General features: G+C 36.8%; 1 protein-coding gene across 10 annotated transcripts in view; it reads left to right on the plus strand.

Annotated features, from left to right (window-relative positions):
• Window positions 1-26,822, plus strand: part of CNTNAP4 (contactin associated protein family member 4) — a 280,850-nt gene that overhangs the window by 149,563 nt on the left and 104,465 nt on the right. For 7 of the 10 annotated variants that reach the window (XM_023226820.2, XM_023226827.2, XM_023226823.2 and 4 more), the window contains 4 exons: window positions 20,864-21,067; window positions 21,617-21,801; window positions 22,565-22,708; window positions 25,358-25,619. In XM_023226820.2, coding sequence (XP_023082588.1) covers window positions 20,864-21,067; window positions 21,617-21,801; window positions 22,565-22,708; window positions 25,358-25,619 — 795 coding nt within the window. The remainder of the gene's footprint in view (window positions 1-20,863; window positions 21,068-21,616; window positions 21,802-22,564; window positions 22,709-25,357; window positions 25,620-26,822) is intronic. The other 3 variants (XM_023226824.2, XM_023226829.2, XM_023226830.2) reach the window with 2 other exon arrangements.

Consider the following 26,822-nt stretch of genomic DNA (forward strand, 5'->3'; position numbering starts at 1 on the left):
GGCTAACACGGTGAGGAGATCGAGACCATCCTGGCTAACACGGTGAAACCCCGTCTCTATTAAAAATACAAAAAAACTAGCCGGGCGAGGTGGTGGGCGCCTGTAGTCCCAGCTATGCCGGAGGCTGAGGCAGGAGAATAGCGTGAACCCGGGAGGCGGAGCTTGCAGTGAGCTGAGATCTGGCCACTGCACTCCAGCCTGGGTGACAGAGCAAGACTCCGTCTCAAAAAAAATAAAATACCCAGTAGTGGGATGGCTGGGTCATATGGTACATCTAGTTCTAGATCCTTGAGGAATTGCCATACTGTTTTCCATAATGGTTGAACTAGTTTACAATCCCACCAACAGTGTAAAAGTGTTCCTATTTCTCCACATCCTCTCCAACACCTGTTGTTTCCTGATTTTTTAATGATTGCCATTCTAACTGGTGTGAGATGGTATCTCATTGTGGTTTTGATTTACATTTCTCTGATGGCGAGTGATGAGCATTTTTTCATGTGTCTGTTGGCTGTATGAATGTCTTCTTTTGAGAAATGTCTGTTCATATCCTTTGCCCACTTTTTGATGGGGTTGTTTTTTTCTTGTATATTTGTTTGAGTATATACCCAAAGGATTATAAATTATTCTACTACAAAGACACATGTACACGTATGTTTATTGCAGCACTATTCACAATAGCAAAGACTTGGAATCAACCCAAATGTCCATCAGTGACAGACTGGATTAAGAAAATGTGGCACATATACACCATGGAATACTATGCAGCCATAAAAAAGGATGAGTTTGCGTCCTTTGTAGGGACATGGATGCAGCTGGAAACCATCATTCTTAGCAAACTATCACAAGAACAGAAAACCAAACACCGCATGTTCTCACTCATAGGTGGGAACTGAACAATGAGTTCACTTGGACTCAGGAAGGGGAACATCACACAATGGGGCCTATCATGGGGAGGGGGGAGGGGGGAGGGATTGCATTGGGGAGTTATACCTGACATAAATGATGAATTGATGGGTGCTGACGAGTTGATGGGTGCAGCACACCAACATGGCACAAGTATACATATGTAACAAACCTGCATGTTATGCACATGTACCCTAGAACTTAAAGTATAATAAAAAACAAAATAAATAAAATAAAATAAAATAAAAATAAAATAAAATACTTTCACATAAAAAAGATAGAAACTGCAGATTTAACTTAGCCTCCTCTTAATGAAGCATTTTATTATGTATATTTTTTGTGGGGAAGGGACGTAGGAGTTATTGATAGTGCACCTCAAGCCACATTATCCTGTTAGATACACTTTTATTATAGAACAATGGGTTAGTTAATATGATTTACAATTATCAGACTAAGAGTGTGAGGTTTGAAGAGATTCAGTAATCTGCTCAGAGCCTCACGTATGACATAATCTGGAAGAGAACCCAGGGCTGCTCAACTTCACGGCATCACTTTTTTTTCTAGTAAACATTTATTTTTAGCTACTAAAGCTTTTTTCATACCTATGCTGTCACTTTGTGATGTAAGCCAAGTTAAGCTCTGATTCACTTTATATACGTAAAAGGAAAGCAGGTGATGAAGAGATCAAGTGACTTGTTGAAGTTGTCTAAACTCTATCCGATAGAGAGATCACATTGCGTGGTTTGTGTGGGTATTCTGTATTTCATGATGTTCTCAGTGTCCATTTCTACCATCAGACATATTTGACAGACCTGATTCCTCCAGGGCCTACAGAATAATACTAAAAGTATTAATATAATATTAATAGCAATAACACTAATAATAATATTAATAGCATTCCTTTCTATAACTCTAGAAATAGCACCATTTCCTTCATGCTTATTATATGCACTATTCTAAGCAGTTTATGATTCCTCAAAATAGCCCAGATAAATATCACTGGGTAACTGCTCCATCTACCTACTTTGAGAATGAGAAAGCTGAAGCTCAGAGAGGTTGACTTGCTCAAGCCCCACAGACAGGAAGTGGCAGAGCTGGATTTGCAGCCAAGTTTGCCAAACTCCAGAAAGCAAGCTTGTATTGACATTTCCTCTAGTTGTTGAATAACAGAGATGAGTCAATGGCCAGCTAACTTCTCACTATCTGTCCACCTTAATTGCAGGCTTTCGTAGCCTCAACAATCCAGCTTAGCTATGCCATGTTAGTTCCTCACGTCACAATTCTATACCTGAATAAAATCATGCATTAAAAAAATCCTACCCCCAATTATGATCCTGCAAACTAGAACTTGGACAGTAGTATTGTTTGTCTTTGGATCACAGAGCTTAGCAAAGCTCATGCCACATGATGGACAACTAGTAAAACGAATTTCAAAGTGCTTCCTATTTACAGTTATATTCTCCACTTATTCAGAGCTTCCACCTTGCAAAATATTTGTCTAGCACAGTGTAAAAATAGCTAACAGTTATTGTGCATGTGTTTTTTGTAGACATTCTACTAATTAATCCTCAACACTACCCGTTTGTTAGAGAGAAAACTGGGTCTTAGAAACATTAAGCAATTTGTTCAATACCACACACTTACTATGCATTAAACCTAGGATATAAACTCAATATTAACAAATTTAACATTAAGAACAACAGCTTACTGGGATTGTTTATGCTGTTTTGCTGACTCTATAGCCCCAGGTATAATGTCTACATGAGGGTGATAGCTAAGGTACAGGTTCTTTTGAGTTATCTACTGCTCTGTGGCTAATGATACTCAAACCTCCCCCTCACCTGTCTTGATTTGCAACTCTCTGGAATGTTCTTTTTGTTGCGACTTCATTTGCTATCTTTGGAGTGAGCATACTGTCCATGTGTTTGGTCAATATTCTTTTCACATTGATCCATGGATGAAGTAGTAGTACTGGGAGCCAACAGAATTTTGAACTCAAACTTAAACACATATGGTGAAATAGTGTGGCAGGATTTAATGACGAATGATGGCTGTGTAATTTTAAACCATTATTAAGGGAGAAAAAGTGATAAACCTAATGGGTAAACTTTCTTTTAGATAATCAGAAAATAACCAGAGAATGGGTTGGGCATGAGTACCTTATGGGAATGTATTTTATTAAATTGACTTTAATACTTCAATTACACAGTCATGCTCACATTTTCCACCTATTCATAGCATTGGCATTGTAATATATTAATTTATTAAAACATGATATTATATAGCCATCATTTATTAAAGTTAATATGTGTCAGAGACTGTAAAGAATAAGCATCTTTTGATTTGTTCCTAGCAATGTAGGGAAGCAGGCACATGAATATTGCCATTTCATGCAGGAGTCAGAGGAGACAAGCAGAATTGTCTACTGAATAAGATATACAGCTTGCTCTGGGTGACATGGCAAAGAAATAGCTAGGACTACTGGCTTTCCCTACCCTCAGAAGGAAGGGCTGTAGTTGCTATCATCACAAGCATCTCGTTGCAAGATTTTGTCTGCAACTCCCTTAAATAGCACAGACCCAAGATCAGATTGGATTTTCTCCAGACACAAAAGACCATTCTTGCGAAATCCCTATTAAAGGAAAAGTGGTGTTGGAGAGTGGGTAGAATTTCTTTACTGAATCACAGCCACAGGACATCCATCCATGCCCAACAAAGTAGGTTTCCCCTGAGCTTGAGGAAAGCCTAACAGATTGCAAGTAACCAGCCATCCTCCCCTCCAGCTTAGCTACATCATGTGCCTCCTCATCTGCACCAAATCAACGAGACTCAGATGCTCTTTGCCTGAGCCATTCACTCAAGTGTAGCGCACCTCACAGACTGCTTCATCTCTCCTGACATACAAAAAGTTGAATTTAAGAGAAATTAGTAACTTCTGCAGAATTACACAACCCATGTTAGATCTAGGATTTAAAATCAGCTCTCTCATTTTCCTAAGCCAGTGCCCCTGATAACTATATGAATCATACATGTATTGAGCCTTTAACTATTTCTTGGCACTTGCTAAAAAGAACTCTACTAGGTATTGGGTATAGGGAGATATTCTAAAATCGTATATATTTTCTTAATAAAGATAGGCATGTGCAGTGTTGGAAAAATTATATGAACTAAGTGTAAAATATTGTAGCATGAGTATAGGATGTGAGCGATAAAGTAATTGATAAATTGTGGTTAGTATAAGACAGTTTATAACGGTAGATTTTGAAACAAAGTTGCAGATATTTTCACATGGGAGACTGAGAGGATGGTCCAAATAGAAAAAGTGCTGCGCCCCAGTCAAGCACAGGAAAGAGGATTGCTGGAATGAGTATTTGAGTACAGTCATTTAGGGTGAAATTAGGGCTATGGGTTAGAGGGTGAAATCTGGAGGCAGCAGCTCATTAGAAGGCTTTTACTTTTGTTTGGGCAAGTGATGGTAGAACCCCAACCTAGAGGAACAGCAATCAGTAAAAGGAGAGGAAGGGCCAGGTGCAGTGGCTCATGCCTATAATTCCAGGACTTTGGGAGGCTGAGGTGGGTGGATCACCTGAGGTCAGGAGTTTGAGACTAGCCCAGCCAACATGGTGAAACTCTGTCTCTACTAAAAATACAAAAATTAGCCTGGCGTAGTGGTGCACGCCTGTAATCCCAGCTACTTGGGAGGCTGAGACAGGAGAATCACTTGAACTCAGGAAGTGGAGGTTGCAGTGAGCCAAAATCATGCCATTGCACTTCAGCCTGGGCAACAGAGTGAGAGTGTCTCAAAAGTAAAGGAGGAGGTAAGCAAATTCAAAATATTCTGAGGATATTGAATCAAGAGACCTTGGTCATTGTATGTGAGGGAACACTGAGTTATCAAATTTGCTTTTTTTTTCTTTCCTCCCTTGATCCTTTTTTTTTCCTTCAAATTTGAACACCTGCCTGGAAGGGGGTGTCATTTGCTAAGATGGGAAATGAGACAGTAAATAGATTGTGGAAGGAAACAAGAGATAGTCCCGTTGTTGACACATTGAGTTCAAGTGCCTATGATATATGGAAGATTGGAACTCCAAGCCCTCTGAGTTGAAGATGTCAAATTAAAACCTATATAAATATCATTATTGTTAGTAAATCATAAAGTATTCTACTTATTGTACTACTGTTAATAACAGAAGTGTGAAGTGCTATGTTTGAATGACTATTCATGTCTTGAAAAGTGGGAATGCATTTCTACCATAATAAAAGCAGCACCTTTGTACTATTTTTCTGGTTGAATAAATATTTTTATAACAGGCTTCCTTTATGCCTAGTACGTATTTGCTGAAGTCACAGATGCAAGCCTATCCTGTGATTATTGCAGGAAAATGGCTCTTGTGAGAACCACACATAAATTGCCCTCTACCCCAACAAGTTAGGGCAATAACTTGTTATGAAGGAACATCAAGTGAATGGAAAATCCATATCAAAGAGCATGTTCTACTTTTATGTCAGTAAACTTGAAGTTGTTTCCTGAGTAATGAGAGAAGTAGAAGCTAAATTTTATGGGATCAAAGAGAAACTATAAATTTCAAATATCTTGGCCATAGCAAGTAGTGATCATGTTTATAGATCTAGAGAAGAAATGTATAGAAATAAATTACTGGTGGGAGAAAGAAAGAAAAAGAAAAGAAAATATTTGATGCTACAGAAACAATACTACATGTCTCAAAGAGAAGTAAGCAATGGTGAACAAAGGAAAATAAATGGGTGAAAGTGAATATATATCTGCAATGTCCTTAGGAAGCAGCACTTAAACCACAGGAGATAATGTTATTTAATTGTGGATGAATTGCTGAGGCAGTTGTCCTTAGTGGAAATTCTAAATTCCTTTTCTCTAGTTACTGTATAAACATCCTCATTTTGCAGCCCATGATCATCTCTTCCTCATCCCCAACAGAATAAGTACATCCAACTGTCAAGCCATACTCAACTAATTTGTTCCTTTGGCAAACCATGATTTTATGATTTTTCTAGCCTTAGGGTTTCTGCAGGATGCCTAGGGCAATCACCATGTACCCACCCTTCATTTCTGTATCTGGATAACTCTCTTACTCTTTCTATTTTCTCAGCATAGGAATCTCTGGTTCTGACAACTTCTCTAATACACCACATTCAAATCAGGAAATGTTTCCACCCAGTCTTCTGGATAAACACTAATAACAAAAATGAATGAATGAATGGGGACAGGCTTAGTAAGCCTCAGGAATGCTTTCTCCATCATTCTAGTGTTCAACTTGTTAAAGATCCAGCAAAAAGGTCAGGGCACCAGGAGAACTGAGGAAGAAGATTGGATATGATGAGCAAGTGTACAGATGTGTAAAACCATTGTGTGTAATTGTTTCAATGCAGACAGTTTAAGAGAAAATTATGGATCGTATTTAATATATAAAACAATCATTTTAAAACATATTAACTTTTACAAAACAGGAATGTACATTTTATTATTTTAAAAATTTCCGATTTTTTTACATAATGTGAAGTTGGAATTATAACCATTAGCACATTTAAGTTTAGAAAACATGTAAACAGGAAATTTTTTAAAGTACCATAAAAAGCACAGATATGTACCTGGGTGAGAAAAATAAAACATTGAAAGACAGCTAGATAATAGTCTCTGTCTATTCAGGATGCTAATCTCTCATATCACCTGTCTGGTTGGGGGAAAATTGAAAAGCCATACATTTGTTAGATTTACTAAAAGGATAGTTATAATTGAGTTCAATACCTGTTTACTGAGCAGTTCCTATGTGCTAATTACTAAAAGCTTGAATAGGGTGAATTAGACAGTTCTTACACTCAGATTATCTATTAGCTAATATAGTAGCTGAGAAATCCTGTTTTATGTCAAAGTTTAAAAAGAAGATAGATTCTGCTTGGCCTAAAATCAAAGAGTATAAATTCTGTAATTCTTTGCAAAGTTTATCATCTTGAGTTTGATAACAAGTGGAGTGTATTAGGGTTGTGTAGAAGGACAGAACTAATAAGATATATATATATTTTACATATATACACTTACATATGTAGGAGTTTATATAAAGGGGTATACATATCTAATAAGATATATTTATATATAAATATATATACTATACTTGAAATAATATTGGAATGAAAAAATATATATAAAGGGGGTTTGTTAAGTATTAAGTAGTTTATTGAGTATTATGTATTATTGTTAAGTAATTATTAAGTTCTGTCCACATAAGATTGTGACACAAAGCCAGAGAGTTGATACACATCTGAGGCAGGAAAGTAAAGGTATATTGCTGGCCTTGCCAACTGAAAGCAAATTGCTTCTGGTGGGCCTTATGGACAGGAATGGAGAAAAAGGCACTTGCCAAGTCAATGGCTGCACACCAGGTACCAGGAGATGTGTTAATTTGAGCAGGCAATGAAACCACATCTAGTACAGCAGTTGTAATTGGAATCACCACTTGGTTAAGGTTACAATAATCCACTGTTATTCTCCAAGATTCAACTGTCTTCTGCACAGGCCAAATGGGAGAGTTGAATGGAGATGTGGTGGGAATCACCACTTCTGCATCTTTCAAGTCGTTGATATTTTCACAAATCTCTGCAACCCCTCCAGGGATGCGATATTGTTTTTGATTGACTATTTTTCTTGGTAGAAGCAGCTAGAGCTGGCTTCCATTTGGCCTTTCCCACTTTAATAGCCCTCAACGTTTCAGGCAGGGAGCCAATGTGGAGGTTCCACCAGCTGCTAAGTATATCTATGCCAATTATGCCTCCTGGCACTGGGGAAGTGACCGCAGGGTGAGTCTGGGGACACACTGGACCTACTATAAGTCACACCTGAGCTAAAACTCCATTAATCACCTGACCTTCTTAAGCCCCTACTTTAACTGGAGGACCACAATGGTGTTTTAGGTCCCCTAAAATCAGTGTCAACTCAGAGACAGTGTCCAGTAGTCCCTGAAATGCCTGATTATTTTCCTTTCCCCAGTGCACAGTTACCCTGGTAAAAGGCTGGAGGTCTCCTTGGGGAAGGATGGCAGAAAGATTAACAGCATCAATTGTCAGTACAGTAGTAGGGTCCTTCCTCAAGGGGATCTGGCCTCCCCTTCATTCAAGGGGTTCTGGGTTTGTAAACTGGCTCAAGTTTGGAAACTGAAGGACCATGATTTTCTGTTTTCATAATTCAAATTATTATTTTGTCCATTTGACCTAGAAGTTTTCTGCTTATATAAATTAAGCAGGAATGCAGTAGGCTACCTATCAATTCCACTTCTAGGAACACTGATTAATTAGCCAATGCCAGAGTTCTACACAGTCGGGCTATTCTGATTACTGCTTTGCCTCTACTGTCCATTACAGTAGCTATACCCACCTTGCCTTTGATGGCTGAGTGCCGCCACTTGGCCCCTGCTACCTCAAGATCCAATTATTCCCATTGTATTTAAATTTTGTAGTTGAGTGACTGTGGTTCCCACTGTTAGATGTGACATACAGAGAAGAGAAATTATAGGGCTTTTCGAAGATGCAGATGTTGCCCTCACAAATCTGTTTCACAAGGCATTGGTCAAGGGTGTATCTTCTAGACCCTCCCAGCTGGAATGAGTAGGTCTAAAGTGGCTAATCCACTCTACCATCCCCATCTCCCTAAGCCTTTGGATTCCTTTCTCTACATTAACCCAAGGGACATCAGGCTTCTAGCTCACTCACAGTGGGCCATCTTTTAATCCATATTTCAGCTAACCAAGCAAACAAACTGTTAGAACCTTTTTTTAACTCCCTGAGCTGCAACATTAAATGCAGAATACCTACTTAGTGGGCTGAAATCAATAAATTCAGCCTGATCCAATTGTATGTTCCTTCCACCATTATCCCACACCCTTAATATCCATTCCCATCCCTGTTCTCCAGATTTCTGTTCATGTAAAGTAGAAAACTCAAGAAGTTCTTTTCAAGTGTAGTACACTTCCTCATGGGTCACACTCTGAACCTCACCTCTAGGGGTCCACCTGGACTTTAGTTATAGGTCTAGAAGCAAATGGGGATTGGGGTTGGCTCCTGAGGAGAATCAACATTATCTTGCCTGGCAACTGCCTCAGGGGAGGCCATCACTGTTGCCTCAGGCAGCGCAGGGTTTATCTCCTCAGACAAAGGTGGAAAGGCTGATGGCAGCATGGGTTGGGGAGAGGATGTTGCCATTACTGGAGATTGGGAAGCTGTTTCTTCTGGCAAGAAAAGTTCATCAGAATTTACAAGCTCCGTGTCCCCAGCTTCATCAGGGTCCTCCCACACGTCCCCATTCCAAGTTGCGGGGTCCCATTCTTTTCCAATCAATGCCCTCACTTTAACAGTAGACACCTGGCGAGGCTGTGCATCCACCTTTTGTTGCAGGTCGGCCACTCACATGATAAGAGCCTGTGTCTGATTTTCCACAATTTCAGCTCTTTCTCCAAAGGAGATAAGACTCTGTCCCAGGGCAATCTTAGAAGAGTTGAGGCTCAGTATCTGCTTCTGAAGCCAGGAGACAGAATTCCTAAGTTCGTCATTTTCTTTCATCACTTTGTCCAGTGAACTTAGGAGCAACCAACCAGCTTCACTATGTTCCTTGGTTCTCCACATATTCTCCACATATGGTCAAAGGTATTATGTATAGAGTCACTAAACTCCTTGCCTCTCATGAGTGATAAATCAGGAGTGTCAAACGCATTAATTTTGCCTAACTCTGTAAACAGTTAAAGCCAAGGACTATCAGTGTTCTCCATACTATTAGAAGTACAGTCGTTAGCACTTTTGGGTCTAATCATATTAAGCAGCCAACTCCAGAAACTCCTACCCAAACAACTAAAGAACTCTATCCTTAATATTCTGTTCCTGTAGAACCGCTCCTAGTACCAAAATCTGTATTAGTCCGTATTAATCTAATACAGAATATCTATCTATCTATCTATCTATGAGTTTATTAAGGAGTATTAATTCACATGATCACAAGGTCCCACAATAGGTCATCTGCAAGCTGAGGAGCAAGGAATCTTGTCCATGTTTCAAAGCTGAAGAACTTGGAGTCCGATGTTTGAGGGCAGGAAGCATCCAGCATGGGAGGAAGAAGTAGGTGGGGAGGCTAAACCAGTCCAGCCTTTTCATGTTTTTCTGCCTGCTTTATGTTCGCTGAAAGCTGATTAGATGGTGCCCATGCAGATTACGGTTGGGTCTGCCTTCCCCAGTCCACTGACTCAAATGTTAATCTCCTTTGGCAAACCCTCACAGACATACCCAGGATCAATATTTTGCATATTTTAATCCAATCAAGTTGACACTTAGTATTAATCATTACATGGGGTTATATTAAAATTAAAGTAAGACTAGCTATTAAGATACTAGAAAATAAGGAAACGGAAAACCTATCAGGGTCGTGGCAAAAGAATTCAGCATCAGTTGAAGAGGCTCTCACTGACCAAAAATGAAAAAGTTTTAGTATCAAGGATAGTCACTGCCAAGTTTTGAAACAAATTAAATATGTTTGAGTCAATGGATTCATGATAATAATTGAAAAAGCCCCATTGATCACCTATGAGAGACATAAAGAGCCAACTCCTTAGTTTGAAAACTAATAAACGAAGAGAGGAAACACACAGCATATCTTACTTTTCCTATATAACTTGTACCTCAAGGTAACCAGATAGAAGAGAGGAGTATCTCTTTAATTAAATATTTTAGGTAATAAATAAAAAGGAAAATAGAATTAGAAAATGTCTATTTGGCAGCTCTAAAGAAATGACTGGTTCAAGCTAACTATGACAGTTCACAACAAGGGAGAAGATCTGTTTTTCAGTATCAGTCATGGCAGTGTAGTTTTTATTGGACTAAGCTGCTGCCCATAAAAATCATGTGTTAAATAAAATATATTTTAAAAGCCTGCTTCAGAGTTCTGAAGTTTAAGTTATTAATAAAATGAAAGAAACTGGAGAGGACTTGATTCTTGAAAGAAGGGAAGTGAACTTTGGGAAATCCACATTTATCTTGCTTTTACCAAAGGACCAGTAGAAAATAGCCAGATTTTACTAGGCAGCAGGGACAGAGGTCAGAGTTCAAGTTGTCAGAGAGGCTGGAAATTGAGTAGGGAATATTCAGAAGAAGATCAGAGAGCAAGGGTCCGTGTTGCAGACACATTTCCCTCAGATCCTTGGCCAATTCTTGTAACTCACATGCTCAAGATGAAATGCCAGGCAGCTCTGGAGAAAGAGTCTAAAGTCTAAATATTTCAGTGTCTACCTAGGACTGGAAGGGGATCACCTTGGAGTTCAAGTCCTGCCAATTTAGAGGAATTTGTTAAATACTGTGGAGTTTCAATGAAATGCCACAAGGTAATCTGTCACAGGAATAGATTTTTTTTTTTAAAGGGAAGAAAGAAATCCCACAAGAGTATTGCCTTGGGAGTAAAGACTGTACCTGAGGATGTATTGTTATATCCTAGGGCTAAGGACAAAACCAAAACAGACTTATCCAACAAAACCTGGAACTAAGACTTCACAGGGTCTAGGTGATCAGCCAGTAATTCACCTCCCTATGGACCACTTCCATTTACTTCCCGCCAGTGCCATCCAGCCCTCCACTGTCTCTCCCACACCCCTAACAGTCCTGATGCCTCCCATACCCACACTCTCCCTTTTTCCACTTCCTCCTTCTTTTCTGGCCCCTGCTGACATATAGGGTTACCTTAATAGTACTTAATAGCTTAAATAGTACTTCCTTAGAGATACTGTCCCCGATCACCAACCAAACCTAAATCTCCGTGTCCAAAACTCTCCTGTAACCCTGTCCTTTCCTTCCATGCTTTGGAATTTGTACATTTGTACGTATGTATAAATGCAAATATGTACAATTACAACTTGTAAATATGTACAATTACATATCTTTACTACTTTACTATATTTTTAATAGACCAATTATAATCATGCATATTTACCAACTTGTAGTTGTACATATTTACATTATAATGTGTAAATATGTCTGTAGACACAGGAGGATTTGCCTGCTCTCTTCCTTCAGGATGGAGCATCCCTGAGGACAGATGTGTTCACTGTAGCAACAGCAGCTCCCACCGTAGCACCTGGCACAACATTCAATAAGTATTGGTTAAATGGTTGAATTAAAAAAAATCTGATTATCCATGATGTAAATGGTATCATAAATATATAAAAATCACAAATTCACACGGCAGCAGTTGATCAGAGAGATAACTTTGAGATAAACATGTGATTTCAAGTGTTGTTATTATTAAAATGATAACAGTATGCAAAATAATCAATGTTGAGGCATTTTGATATTTCCATTTAATCCCTCTAGCATCTTTGTATAGTATGAGAGGCTGTCATTTTTCCATACATAGCCAAATAGGGAAACTAAGAATCAGCATTTAGGTGACGTCTGTGACATTACAAAAGTTGCAAATAAATATTAGAGACAAAAATGCAACTTACATCCTCTGGTGATGCATGCAAGTGTCCTTGACATAGTAGATGTTACTAATTTCAAATCTGTTTAAAAGGTTAATTTACCTTGATAAAAATTAAGTGAGAATGATCATGTTTGTTCCTATAACCTCCCGGTGTGTTGTTACTGACCTTAACTTGGTCTATTTAAAAATATAATAAGGTCACCTTTTCCCTGTGGTTATATATAACCCTTGATTTCTGTGCCTTCTTCCTCTTTATTGTATTAATTTTAGTTGTTTTAAACTTAAGAGTCTCTTAAATCATTCTGTGCTCTGTTCTGCTACCATGCAAAAATAGTACAATCTATTTCCTGTTGATTTCTTGAGTACTTGGTCTCTCTTCTCCATTGCTTTAAAAAACCAATTCAGTAATGCAGGTCTCAAGTGCCTATCTATCATGCTGCTACTTTAATATTTCACTGTATAATAGTTAAACAGCGACTCAGTCTGATTTGTGTTTCTTAGAAGTCAAAATTGGACCTCTGTTTAGTAATTGATGGACAATAATTTTCAAATAAATAAACAGTATGATCAGTGTTTAAGGCTCACTTCATGTTTAAGAAGAGTTTGGTCTATACCCCTTTCCAGTTGATGAAATAGCTATGTTATTTTTTTCTCTGATCTTTGAAGGTAACATTCTAGTTCTATTTATATTTTGGGGAGATTCCTAAAGAATTAATAAAAGACTCTAGTGTCTTTTTCAATCACTCTTTCATGACCTTCAAATACAATTAATTTTCTATTATTGAAAAATTGATTTTCTAGTTTACACATTTTCTATTCCAATTTTTCTCTTTTACGTTTTTTAGTCATCTGACCTCAGCAAGAATTCCGTGATTCATAGTTTAACTCACAGAATCAGTTTATCCCGAAAACATCTTCCAGGGACAAATCTCTACCACCTCCACAATTATCTGCAAGTACCACCCACACTATAAATAAATAAAACATTCATTTCCATGGTACAGTTCATTTCCAGGTCCAATTCAATATGCACTGAGGTTATTTATTTTCAGAGAATAGGTTTATGGAATCTACTTGTTCTTCCTATTAAACAACTGCCATCTGCCTCAGAATCACTTAGGGACCTGTATTCCTGTTCCAGGTTAGAATTCCAGAGATTATAATTTGGTAAACATTAGGCCAAGCCCAGGAAGTTGAATGTTGAATGTTTATGGAGATCCCAAGGGATTCTTTTCCATTGGTTCCAATATAACTGGACCATAGAGCGCAGTTTATGCTCTTGAATATTTGTCTTAGTAATTCACTTGGGGATGGGGAGGATGTTGTTTTTTCAAGTGACAACCCCTCAAAATTTGAGAAGCCTCAAACTCCTGGAACAGGGGTCGGATGCAGGGATGGGGAGAAGATACCAGGAAAACTGGAATATATTACCAAGAGGGGTATGTGTGTATATGAAATATGTAATGATAGAAAAAGTTTGCTGCTCAAGAAGGTAAAGCATTTTTACAATTTAGTTGACACCCTTCTCAGAGGCTGTAGTGGATCAACTCCCTCTCCTGCACGTCTTAGAAATCATTCAAGACCCAGCCGTGATACAAAAGCGGAGCTCTGAAGACAGGCATGAATAATTGCATCTCAGGGTTGTGTGTCTTCCCCAATTGACTATAAGCTCTTTCAAAAAAACGAAAAGCGTTCTTTGTTTTTATGCATCACTGTGTCTTCCACGGTATTCACGGAAAACTCTTTATAAATACGTGCTGCAGGAAAAAAAGGCAGAATACACATTTTAGGAATACTACATCCGACACAACTCCCTGAAAGATATTTGAATATTTTCTATTGGAAAGCTCTTAATTCCATGGGAGATTGTATTTCTGAATTGTGTAAATAAAGCAAGCTATACCTATGGACACAGGGAGAATTGATATGAGAGTGGGGCCTACAATCTTTTCGAGTCTCTTCTTTCCTCGATTCTTGCTCTAAATGTGAGGATTTGAGATGGAGGTATTCACTGAGGGGGAATCGGGTCACCAACAATTGCTGTGGTAAGTCAGCTTGGGTAGGAGCTGACAGACGGAGAAAAAGCCACAGAACCCACAGATGGCATGAAATCATCCTTGCTGCATAACCTGGCAATGACATTTATAATTAAGGGTTTTTGTGTACTTCAGCAATTCATTATTATTTAAAGAGTCACAAATACACCAAATGTACTTATTAAACTATTTTTTGCTGTGTACCTTTTCCTGCCCAATATTCTAACAATAAATCCTAGTGCTAGCGTTAGCAGTCGTTAATATTCATTGATTGCTAATTGTGTGTCAGCTTCTAAAAACTAGGCAGATAAGCATGCATACAACAATCCTAAGAAGACTATACTGTAATTCTCATTTTACAAATGAGACAACAGGGACAAAGAGGTTAAGTTACTCACTGTGATAGAGAGGATAATACCTCCATAATATCTTAGTCCCTGAAACCTGTGAATATGTTGTGTTACCATGGCAAAAGTGCTTTGCAAATGTAATTAACTTAGGGATCTTATAATGGGGAGATTATTTTGGTTTATCCAGGTGGACTTGATGTAATCACGAGGGTCCTTATAAAAGGGAAGTAGGAGGCAGGTAGAGAGGGAAAGAAAGGGAGATTTGAAGATCCTGTGACACTGCTCACATGAAGGAAGAGGCTAGAAGCCAACTGATCTCTAAAAGGTAGAAAAGACAAAGAAATGGATTATTTTTTAGAGACTTCAGAGGGAAAAAATTCCTGCCAACACCTTGATTTTAGGACTTCTGAATTCTAGAATTGTAAGATAATAAATTTATGATGTATTAAGAGACTATGTTTGTGCTTATTTGTTTTACAGTAACAATAGGAACCTGTCTTAATCCTTTTATGTTGCCATAACAGAATATCTGAGGCTAGGTAGCTTATTAAAAATAGAGGTTTGTTTAGCTCATGGTTCTGCAGGCTGGGAAGTTCAAGAAGCATGGTGCTAACATCTGCTGGGCTTCTGGTAAGGGCTTTTGTGGGGTCAAAACAGTGGAGAAAGTCAAAGGGAATGTGGAAAAGTGCAAAAAGGCAAAACCTAAGGGGTGTCCTGCTTTATAGCTACATACTCTTGCAAGAACAAATCCATTCTCATGAGAACTAATCAGTCTCATGAGAATAGGGATTTACTTGCTACCCTGAGAACAGCCACAAACCATTCATGAGGGATCTGCCCCATGGTCCAAACCCTTTCCACTGGGCCTCAACTCCCAGCACTGCCACACTAGGGAACAAATTTCAATATGAGTTTTGGTGGAGACAAACCACATCTATAATGTGGCAGAAACTTATATACTTGTCCAAGTGAGAGTGAGGATTCAAACGCACACAGACTAGTTGCCTTAACTACTATGTCAACATGAAATATATATTATTACAAACGACTGAAAAGGGGGCTAGAGTAAAAAGAGGGAAATTTGTCAGAACAATTTGCAACTGTTGTCAGAAAACTAGAATACATACCCTGCCCATACTGAGCCACTACATGACAGAGCCACATTATTAATCTTGATAATAACCCAATCATTAAAAATATAGAATGTAAAATATGTATAATATATATGTAAATATATAAAATCTCAGTTAATAAGAATACTAATGAACAAATTCACCGTTAGAAAAATAATTCTTATTGCTTTCAATCAAGCAACAAGTCTCCTTTTACATCTTTAGACTGTAGGTCTTTTGCTGTTACAAATTTTGTTAAGTTCAGATTTCACATTTTTCCTATGGACAGTTTTCTAATACCTATACTTTTCCTATTTATACAACTCAATTGTGTACAGAAGATTATTTTCCTAGCTTGGGCAACATGGAGAAACCACATTTCTGCCAAAAATACAGAAAAATTAGCTGGGCATGGTGGCAAACTCCTGTAGTCTCAACTCCTTGGAAGGCTGAGGCTGAGGGTGGAGGTTCACTTGACTCTAGGAAATCAGGGCTGCAGTGAGCTGAGATTATGCCATTGCACTCCAGTCTAGGTGACAGAGGGAGATCCTGTCAATAAATAAATAAATAAATATTAAAAATTTTCCCAAAGGTATTTACAAAAGATAGGAATAAATATGATATTGACTGTCAATTTAAATATTAATTTTATTTTGGATGCTTAGTTTAGTGTTTCTGAAGTAAATATTGATTTGTACTAATTTTGGTAATTCTATTTACTCATATTAGATCTTTTATAGATTAGTACAATACAAATACATATTGCTATGAATCACCCTGAAATTTTTTATTTTTGTATCGATTTGCATTGCTGTTGCTTTTTTAAGAGCTCAGATATCTGAGAATCTTTGTGGAATAGTGAAAATAAATTCTGGTGATGGCTAAGATTTGATATGTTGCTTTCTTAGTCATTGATGTGAAGTCCAAATGTATTTTTTCAGTTAACAATGTTAAAGTAAATTTTCAAAAACATAAAAACGTAATTTTCATTCAAATTCAGAATATACATATATCAAAGAAGTATTTGATTCATTAATGAAGGAATCAGAAGGATGGTAAAGCTAATTTCAAAGAAAATTCAAGAGATTGAGTATATGTATAGGAATCCAGGAAAGCATGTTGGAATAATATTACTCGGTAGATACATAAGAAGTTAATATCCAACAGGACAATAAATGCATAACCTTTGCAGATTCTACCAGACAGAAGCCATTTGCATCTCTACTGAGCAAAAATCTACAGATGACGTGTACATTTATAGAATCTGGCCTTTATTATTATTCTGCAATAAATTGTAAAATCAGAATTTATTAATTCACCTAGAATTAAATAATCTTTACCTGTTTACAGGTAAAGATTTTATTATTTTTTATTTAAAAAAATAAAAACATGACATTGAGGAAATGTGAAGTATTTCTTTGCTTTATTTCCATTTTTTTTTTCTAATTTTTCTTAACAGTGGTAAGATCACTTTCAAGAGAATCTGTATTCCTGTCTCTGTCACCAGAATTTTTGGACAGCTGGGTGCTGTCCAAAATATATAGAATTCAAATGTTTCCTCTCTCTCTCAAAAGATTAATTTTTTCAGGTTTTTATATGATTATGCCACATAACTCAGTATTTTGTAATTGTTTAAGATGATTTTTTAAAGTATGTCAAATGTCTTTGTGCAAATAACTTTTTATACAAATTGCTTAGAACAAAGTGACCTACAGTGAGTTTTATATCTAAAATAATACTGTTAAAAATCATCCAGAATTTTTTTTTCATTTTGTGAGACTCTATTTCTATATATTATGTGTGTATCCTTTGAAGTTTTCCGATACTGATAATGTATCCGCGTTGTGAATTATACTTAGCTTTTTTTCTCTGAAGGGTATTGTTTACCTGCATGGGAAATCTGTGTTGTGACTGTAGCCAGTTTGTTGATTTCCCTCTTTCTGTACTTTGTTCCTTTCAGGTCCCCTTTTTCAAGGTGAGCCAACCTCACTCCTACTCCGAGTACTAAATTATTTCCTCACACTGTAGTGTCTCAGCTATCCTCAGAGCTTTCTTTTATGACAGTGAATGGGACGGCGCTGGGAAAATGTCTAGGCCTCTTGAAATTAAATGTTCCAAGAGTAATCCTAGTTTATGAGGACAAGTTGTAGGACTTGAAGACTGTAGAGAGTGGCAAGATTACTGATTAAGATCTCCCTTTGCCTCGTGTTTCTAGACCGGAGAACTGAGAGAGCCCTTTATCAACTACCTTAAGTGACTCCAGCCTTCTGTTACTCTTGATCAGAATGCCTGTTACAACCTGTAATGCTTTTATGAACCTTGTTGTTTACTTGATAAATATCGTCTGTCTTCACTAAATGGAAGCACCATGAGGACAGGGGCCATATTTGTGTTGATTTTTTTTTTTTTAAATCCCAGAATCTGGCACACTGACTCAAACGTGATGGGTGAAATAAAGTTTTATTGAATGAATTCATAGAATTGCATCGTTGTGTACCTGTGAAGCCAAGTAGACAGTAAGAATGACAGAAAATGACAAGTGACTTTGGTTTAAGAGTATGCAATTGCTTTAGGCATCAATGGTTTTATATGTTTTTCTCTATGCCATTTTGCTGATTGAAATATTCCAGGCACAAAAGCTTTAGGTGCCACAGAAGATAAATGTCATCATTATAATGTAATAATAACAGTAGCGAAAAAGAAAAAAAGTACTAGTAGGCTACAGTAACACAAGCTAAACCTTTAGTGGGAAAAATTCTCTTGGTAGATAATTTCAAAAATAGTCTTTATCTAAAATGAAATCATTACTGTCATAGTTGCCTTTAAGTGATACATTAACACAGAGATAACTGCATTGCTCCAAATATGTCAGCATTTAAAGTCTGTCTTATTGGAATTTTTCTTAATTTATTGTAATCTAATAATCATAGGATGCATTATTTGTATCTGACACAGTTATATTTTTACCATGCGCATTCATTCAGCTATGTAACAAGGAAGGATTGTTAGGCTAACATTATTCTTTCTACAGAATGCAATCTTTATTCATGTGCACTTGGTGAATGAATTCTTTATAAGCACATTAGCAAAATGTGAAAAAATAAAACCTCTTAGTCTTCAAAAGATGGCTGCATAAAATAGTTGAAAAAAATTTGCAGGGTGGTGTGTATAGACATTTCACATAAAATATGATGAATAATCTGAATCAAATGCATATTTGGGCTTAAAGGAGCTATAATAATTTTGTCAAATGAAATAAGATGAGTAAACTGGAATGTCATTTTGTTGACTGGAAGAAGCCAGCTTACCAGTTGAAAAATAGCTTCATATTTTATTATATTTTTTGAGCCTCTTCATTTATTACATAAGTGTGCTCTCAAGGGTAATTGCCTTAAAAAAGTCTTTGACTTATGAATTGTAGGCAATACTGTCAGGATTTCCAAGTGTTATGAGTTCTTTTTTATGTCTCTTGTTCAAGTGCAACTGATTTTGACAGATGTATTGTTATGTTACTGGTATAACATGACATCTTTTTTCAGATGAACTGAATAAGAGTGATTTTGACAATAAGTAGATAAGACATGGTCAGAAAGTTGAAAAAAAAAACATGTCAATGGCACAGTTATGACACAAATACCACAGAACAGACCTTACAATATCCTTAAGTCAGGGTCTTTCCAACAATGTCCTTGAGAAGACAGAAAATAGTATTACCCTTAAATACTATCACTTAGCCACAAATGTAATAAAATAAGACAAAATGCAAAGGCCAGTTTCATATGTACTCAAAGTAGCATTTGATGAGTCTGTGCTATGTGTGTATATTTGTGTGTAAACCTTGTTAACATAGTGTATGGATGAAAGAATTTTGAGATATCAAAACCACTTTTTCTGGAGCCAAAAAAACAATTAACTTTAGAATTTCAAGAACTTCATTGAAAAACATTGATTGTGAAATATGCAAAGTGATTTAATGTGTATTGATTATAACTCTGTTTAATGGAATAAGAAGAAATAGCCTTTAATAATATGAGAAAATGGCCAGGCACCGTGGCTCACACCTTTAATCGCAGCACTTTGGGAGGCTGAGGTAGGCAGATCACCTGAACCCAGGAGTTCAAGACCAGCCTGAGCAACATAATGAGGACTTCATCTCCATAAAAAATAAACAAAATTAGCCGAGCATGGTAGTGCACACTTGTACTTCCACCTATTCAGGAGATTGAGGTGGGAGTCAAGGCTGCAGTGAGCCGAGATAGTGCCAGTACCACTGCATTCCAGCCTGGGTGACAAAGAAGACCCCACCTCAAAAAAATTGTTTTTTTTTTTTGAGTACATTTAGGAGTGCATTTGAGAAATTTAGGAGTACATTTAAAAATGTATTTCTAGATCATGAATTTTGTAAACAGGTTAGTAAAGACTAAAATGAAATCAACCCCAGGTGTCAACAGGGAATTAGATGTTTGGTGGTCGTATTTTCCCTTACTGTTTACTGTCAGGAGCTGAACTACAAAGACAGGTCCTGACTCACAAAGATTCAGCTTATGGGTTTTTGACTTTACAGTAGTGCAGAGTCAATATGCATTCAATAGAAACCACACCTCAAGTACCTCTCCAGCCATGCTGTCTTTCACTTTCAGTGAGTATTCAATAAATTGCATGAGGTATTCAACCTTATTGTAAAATGATTTTTGTGTTAGATGATTTTGTTCAACAATAGGCTAATGTAAGTGTTCTGAGAATGTTTAAGGTAGGCTAGGCTAAACTATGAGGTTTGGTGGGCTACGTGTATTAAATGCATTTTAGACTTACAATATTTTTAACTTAAGATAGGTTTTTCAGGATATAACTCCATCATTAGTTGAGGAGCATCGGTAGCATGTGTGTGAGTACGTATGCTGCTTTTTCTCAATATAATTCAAATGCTTTAATGGAAAAGATATTTATCCTTCAAATGCGTTCTAATATCTTTGTTTCTAGGGTCAGAAGTGGTTGATCTTGATGGAAAAAGTTCCCTTCTCTACAGATTTGATCAAAAATCCCTGAGCCCAATAAAAGATATTGTTTCTTTGAAATTCAAAACCATGCAGAGTGATGGGATTCTACTCCACAGGGAAGGGCCAAACGGAGATCACATCACACTGCAGTTAAGAAGAGGAAGACTCTTTTTAGTTATTAATTCAGGTAAAAAACTACCTGGTGAAGTGCTCAAAAATCTGATTATTTAGATATCACCTAAGTAGCTTTATGCTTTTATAACTTATCTTTTAACAGTCAAAGTGCTTTATTTTCAGATTCAAGGGATTGTACATTTGCCAATATTGCTTTTGTGTAAAAATGGTTCATATTTTGCAAATTGCACAAAATCTTCAGTGTTTTTTACATAGTGCTGATAGAACTGTATAGCTGTTTTCTAACATCATAAAGGAAGGGATGGGTCATTGAAAAATGCTGAGGTAGTAAAAACAATGAGGTTGTAGCAAAGATAAAATTTACATAGAAAATGAGCATGCAATTGGTAATAATGACAAAAAGAATTAACAGCGGAGGAAATGACAACAAGGTTGAGAGATTATTATATTCAAACTTCAGGGAAATCCATCCTAGTGTTTGAAATGGAATGCATAGAAGGAGATTCCAATTATTATGAAAGATGCTGGTCCACAGAAGGGAAACTTTTTTTTTTTCTTTAAACTGGCAATAATGGTGCTGTTATTTTTCTCCTCTTCTAAGGTGAAGCTAAACTGCCTTCCACATCCACCCTGGTCAATCTCACCCTGGGCAGCCTGCTAGATGATCAGCATTGGCATTCAGTGCTCATCCAGCGTTTGGGCAAACAAGTCAACTTTACAGTGGACGAACACAGGCATCATTTCCATGCACAGGGAGAATTCAATTTCGCGAATCTTGATTATGAGGTGTGACGGTTATGTTTCAATTAATGCTGGTTTTATTATGTATATGTGGTTTAATCTCCCAAAGACAAATACACTATAAAGAACCCACCTTTTCAGTAAATCGTAGAACAGGTGAAGCATTTCCCAAGACAGTCTAACTCACAGTAGCAACTTTCGGCATATAGTACTTGTACCTTCATCTATCTCACAGTATGTAAATTGATTGTTGTAGAGGGAGATGATCTTTTTTTACCTAAACTATGTAGTCACAGAACATCATATGTAGGAAATATTCTGCACCAAGAAATCTTATTACGACAAGCACATATAGGATGTTTGCTATGACTTCTTTGTGTTCTAGGGTATTTGTGAGCAGTATAGATTTATGAGGAAAATGTAGCAACAAACTAATTAATTATTTCATTAGCAATGGATTCGAATGCACAAATATCAATATGTGCCAGAAACATATCTAAAATAAAATATTATAGTTGGTTATGGTATTAAACAGATCAAGTTTTACCATGACATAAAGATGTATTTTTCATCAACCAATGAATATCAAAGCGAGATGTGATCAGCAACTTGTAAAAATAAAGTTGTAGTGTAAATAAAAGCCAAATACACATACATTTGCTTTAAATCTATATCTTAATTTTTGTGTGTGTAGGGTTATGAAAAGTTGATCTGTGTATGATGATTATAGCTATACATGCTAATCATAATTAAGCAGATTGTTAGAAAATCACTAAACAATATTATTGATGCCATTTTTCTTTCTAAGATCAGCTTTGGAGGGATTCCAGCACCTGGAAAATCAGTGTCATTCCCACATAGAAATTTTCATGGATGTTTAGAAAATCTCTATTATAATGGAGTGGATATCATTGATTTGGCCAAGCAGCAAAAACCACAGCTCATTGCTATGGTAAGAGTCTTTACACGAAGACATTAGTAAAACTGTATTTCTTTTTACTACACAGTAAAATTGCTCCGTTTTAGGTTCCCATTTGACATGATATTTTAGAGGTTCTTCCTATTTAAATATTTTTCTTTGATTGGCAATATGCATATAAAAGATTGATTCTATCTGAAGGAATTGTAATTTGGAGGGCATAATTATTTTATTTTTATATGAAGTAAAGTGGTGTTTTTATGGTTGATATTTTAATTTTATTGTGATGTCATTACTCACAGGAGCCTAATTTCTTTTGATTTGTATTTTTTTGAGACAAAGTCTCACTCTGTCACCCAGGCTGGGGTGCAGTGACACGATCTCGGCTCACTGCAGCCTTTGCCTCCCAGATTCAAGCGATTCTCCTACCTCAGTCTCCTGAGTAGCTGGGACTACAGGTGCCTGCCACCACACCTGGTTAATTTTTTGTATATTTTGTAGAGACAGAATTTTTCCATGTTGGCCAGGCTGGTCTCGAACTCCTGACCTCAGGTGATCTGCCCACCTCAGCCTCCCAAAGCGCTGGGATTATAGGCATGAGCCACTATGCCCACCCTGCTCTGTGAATTTTTAAGTAAGATATTCCCTGACAAACTTACCAGATGAGCATACAGAGTTTCTGGAATCACATAACATCCATGTATATTAGGGAGACATTTGAAAAACTTGTATTTTGCCATAGTCATTCATGATAAATAAAAGAGACAAATAGACAACAGCATGTAAGAAACATCACATGTGAAATCTGCACCAAGATATCTTACTACCACAAACAAATATAGGATACGTTACAATATTGCATCTGCCAATCTGTCCACATGGCAATGTTGGTCGGACTGTATTATATTCTAATTCTATGGAAACGGGGAGAATTTAAGTATAGCCGTCTTGGTTAGGTTTCAGTTAGGGAAGCAGCACCAACATAAGTATTGTGGACAGTGGATCTGTATTAGGACTTGGACCTTAACAGTTTTCAGAGGAGCTAAAAAGTGAATGGCCTGGCAGGGGACGTGCAGGGGTCAGAGAAATCATTAATTCTGCCCAAAGCAGTGGTGTGTGGAGGCATGTTGAAACTTACAGACACTTTTAGCCTAGGAGGGTTGAAGAGAACTTTGGCAGTTGTTGCCTGTGGGCATCCACCACCCCTGTGTGTCCCCAGCCATGCATCCAGGGATGGGCCTGAGCTTGCTGTTCGTGGGCAGGGCCAGCTGTCAGGAAGAAGAGATGGGCCATAGTGCAGGAGAGCAAGGACAGACTGGAACAAACCAGCCGCTGCATGACCACCCCTCATTGCACATGATTACAAAAAAACCTTTGCGACAAAATGTGTTGCTGGTGTTTTAATTCTAACTGTCAAATATCACCCAAGCTCTCTTTTTTGGGTTTTACTCAGAAGCAGACAAGTAAGGGGATTCTGGGAAACATGGTTTCTAGCTTAACCAGTTTGATAATAAAAAGCAGACACATATTGATTTGAATGAATCTTTCATTGCTTAAAATCCAAAGTTTTAAATTTAAGTTCACTTGCCAGCAAATCCCAAAGCACATCATAAGTGTATTTACTGTTTACACAGCATTTTATTTCTAATTATGTAAATTCGTGGTATTTATATGACCATAACAGCCAGCAAGATTTTAAAATAGTTGTTTTTTTATAAAAGGGAAATTATGTAAAATAAAAATAAAAATATTTTAGATAGGTGTGTGTGTGTGTGTGTGTGTGTGTGTGTATGTTTTATCCTTAAAATGGGTTTCTAGAAACTGCAAGGACCATTCACTCTTCATTGGCAAGAGGGTTTGCTGCTGGTAAGGTATCAGGCAGCTATCCAAATAATGCATAAGATCAAGCTGCAGCTTAATGGGTACAAAAATATGATTAGAAAGAAGAGGGGCAAAAAATTCTAGTTTTCAATAGCACAGTAGGGCGTCTATGGTTTATAAGGAATTATAGTATATTTCAAAATAGCTACAAGATAAGTTTTGTAATGTTCTCAACACAAAGAAAAGATAAATGTTTGAAATGATGGACATGCCAGTTATCCTGATTTGCTCATTACACATTATGTGCGTGTATCAAAATATCACATGTGCCTCATAAATATGTACAACTATTATGTATCGTTAAGAAAAAAAAAGACCAAGCTGCAGCTGGTAAAAATGTTTCCAATTTTTTTTTCCCTAGATTTGATAGTCTTATAATTGCCTTTACATTATAGGGTAGCATGTTGGTTAGTGTAGTTTGCTGTTCAGCTTTTGTTATTTCATTCATTGGAGCAATGTCTTTGTTTATAATAAAAGTGAGTTCACTTTTCACAGATTCATAATAGAGCCAAATGTTTTCGTTTGACCATGAGCAAATGTTTTATGCCAATGTGTGTTCTTCTAAATAAACTTGACTTCATTGACTTTTAAATTTATATTAAAGTTGAGAAATGGAGAGAAGAGCAGAGCAAAGGGTTGAAGAACCCTTAAGAAATATGGCAGTGATTTGGATTGTCACGTTGATAGCAGGCGGTTGTTTTAAATTGCGGAAAATGTGAGATTGAAAAGTAGCCTTCAAATTCTGTTACTAATGTGATGTGAATAACATTCTGAAAGCTTTTTCTTTTACTTTATTCTCAGGGAAATGTGTCATTTTCTTGTTCACAACCACAATCTATGCCCGTGACTTTTCTGAGCTCCAGGAGTTATTTAGCCCTGCCAGACTTCTCTGGAGAGGAAGAGGTTTCTGCCACTTTTCAATTTCGAACTTGGAATAAGGCAGGGCTTCTGTTATTCAGTGAACTTCAGCTGGTTTCAAGGGGTATCCTCCTCTTTCTGAGTGATGGAAAACTTAAGTTGAATCTCTACCAGCCAGGAAAATTACCCAGTGACATCACAGCAGGTAATAAATGTATTCCCCAGGGCAAAGCGTATGGATTTGAAAGATTTCATTATCTCTGTGGCCAAGTTTTATGCATAACCAAAAATTTAATATTTGCTTAATAAATGAATACTCAGGTTAATAAGATTATAAGTACTCTTCCTTAGAGGAACTTGATTCCAATTTTCTTTTAAATATGGTTCCAATACTAGCAGTTCTTATTAACCAAAATAATAGTTTTGGGGGAACTAAACTTTCCTTTCGTGACCCTGTCTCCTACTCCGGGCAAAGAACATATCCTAAGGTGACATGTTTTGGGGAAAACTTGAAGACCTCGAAATAGGCCAACAAGTTAACTAAGTGTCTGTCAGTGGAAAACTAGACTCTTCCTAACACACCTATTAGTCTTATCTGGTCTGTGAGAAAAACAGAGAGGTCTTTCTGGGATCTATATCTATATCTGTATATAAGTATACAGTGTAAATGGTAACTTTATTTGCTGATGTCTTATGTAAAGACTTGAATACATTTTGGGGGGATGCAAAGAGTTATGAAAGGTTCCTCATTTGGGCACCAAATGTAATTCTTCTACTTCTAGGCAATACGGCATCGTTTTAATGATTAGAAGTAATATGATTAAGGTGACTATATGAGTGTCTGGAAAATGAATGTCTAATTTAGGTCAGTGCTTTGAGTGAGGAATATTTTTGTCTCTTCATTAAAATTATATAGTTGTTGACAAAAGCTCTGCATCACATTTTTACGTATGTACAATAGCATCCAAGCCAAGCAACTAGAGGTTGCCTTGGGGTAAATTACTACATTAATTTAATACATGATCTTTAAAAACAACTTAAAGATTCCATTGTACTACTCCTCTATATTAACTATGACCAAAAAATAGTGGAATGTGACTTAAAGAGGAGAAAAAAAGGAAAAGTTAAAATACAGTTGGAGATTAAATATGAGAAAATAAGTGTACAAATGGATATACAAATGCGTATTCTTTGTATGTCTTTTTGTTGCTGTACTACTATTGTAGTTTAAATATGGAACTGAGAATTCAATATTAGTTATAATTTTCAAAGAGATACTACGCTGTGACTTTTTATTTAATGTTCAAAATGTGGTAGATTTGCTGGCTAGACGAAAAGAAGTAAATTAATCAGTCTCATATTAATAATTAATAGGCCCTGAAAATGAAGGTCTAAAAATGTAAGCTTG

The sequence above is a fragment of the Piliocolobus tephrosceles genome, chromosome 17 (genome assembly GCF_002776525.5).
Source record: "Piliocolobus tephrosceles isolate RC106 chromosome 17, ASM277652v3, whole genome shotgun sequence".
Lineage (NCBI taxonomy): Eukaryota > Metazoa > Chordata > Mammalia > Primates > Cercopithecidae > Piliocolobus > Piliocolobus tephrosceles.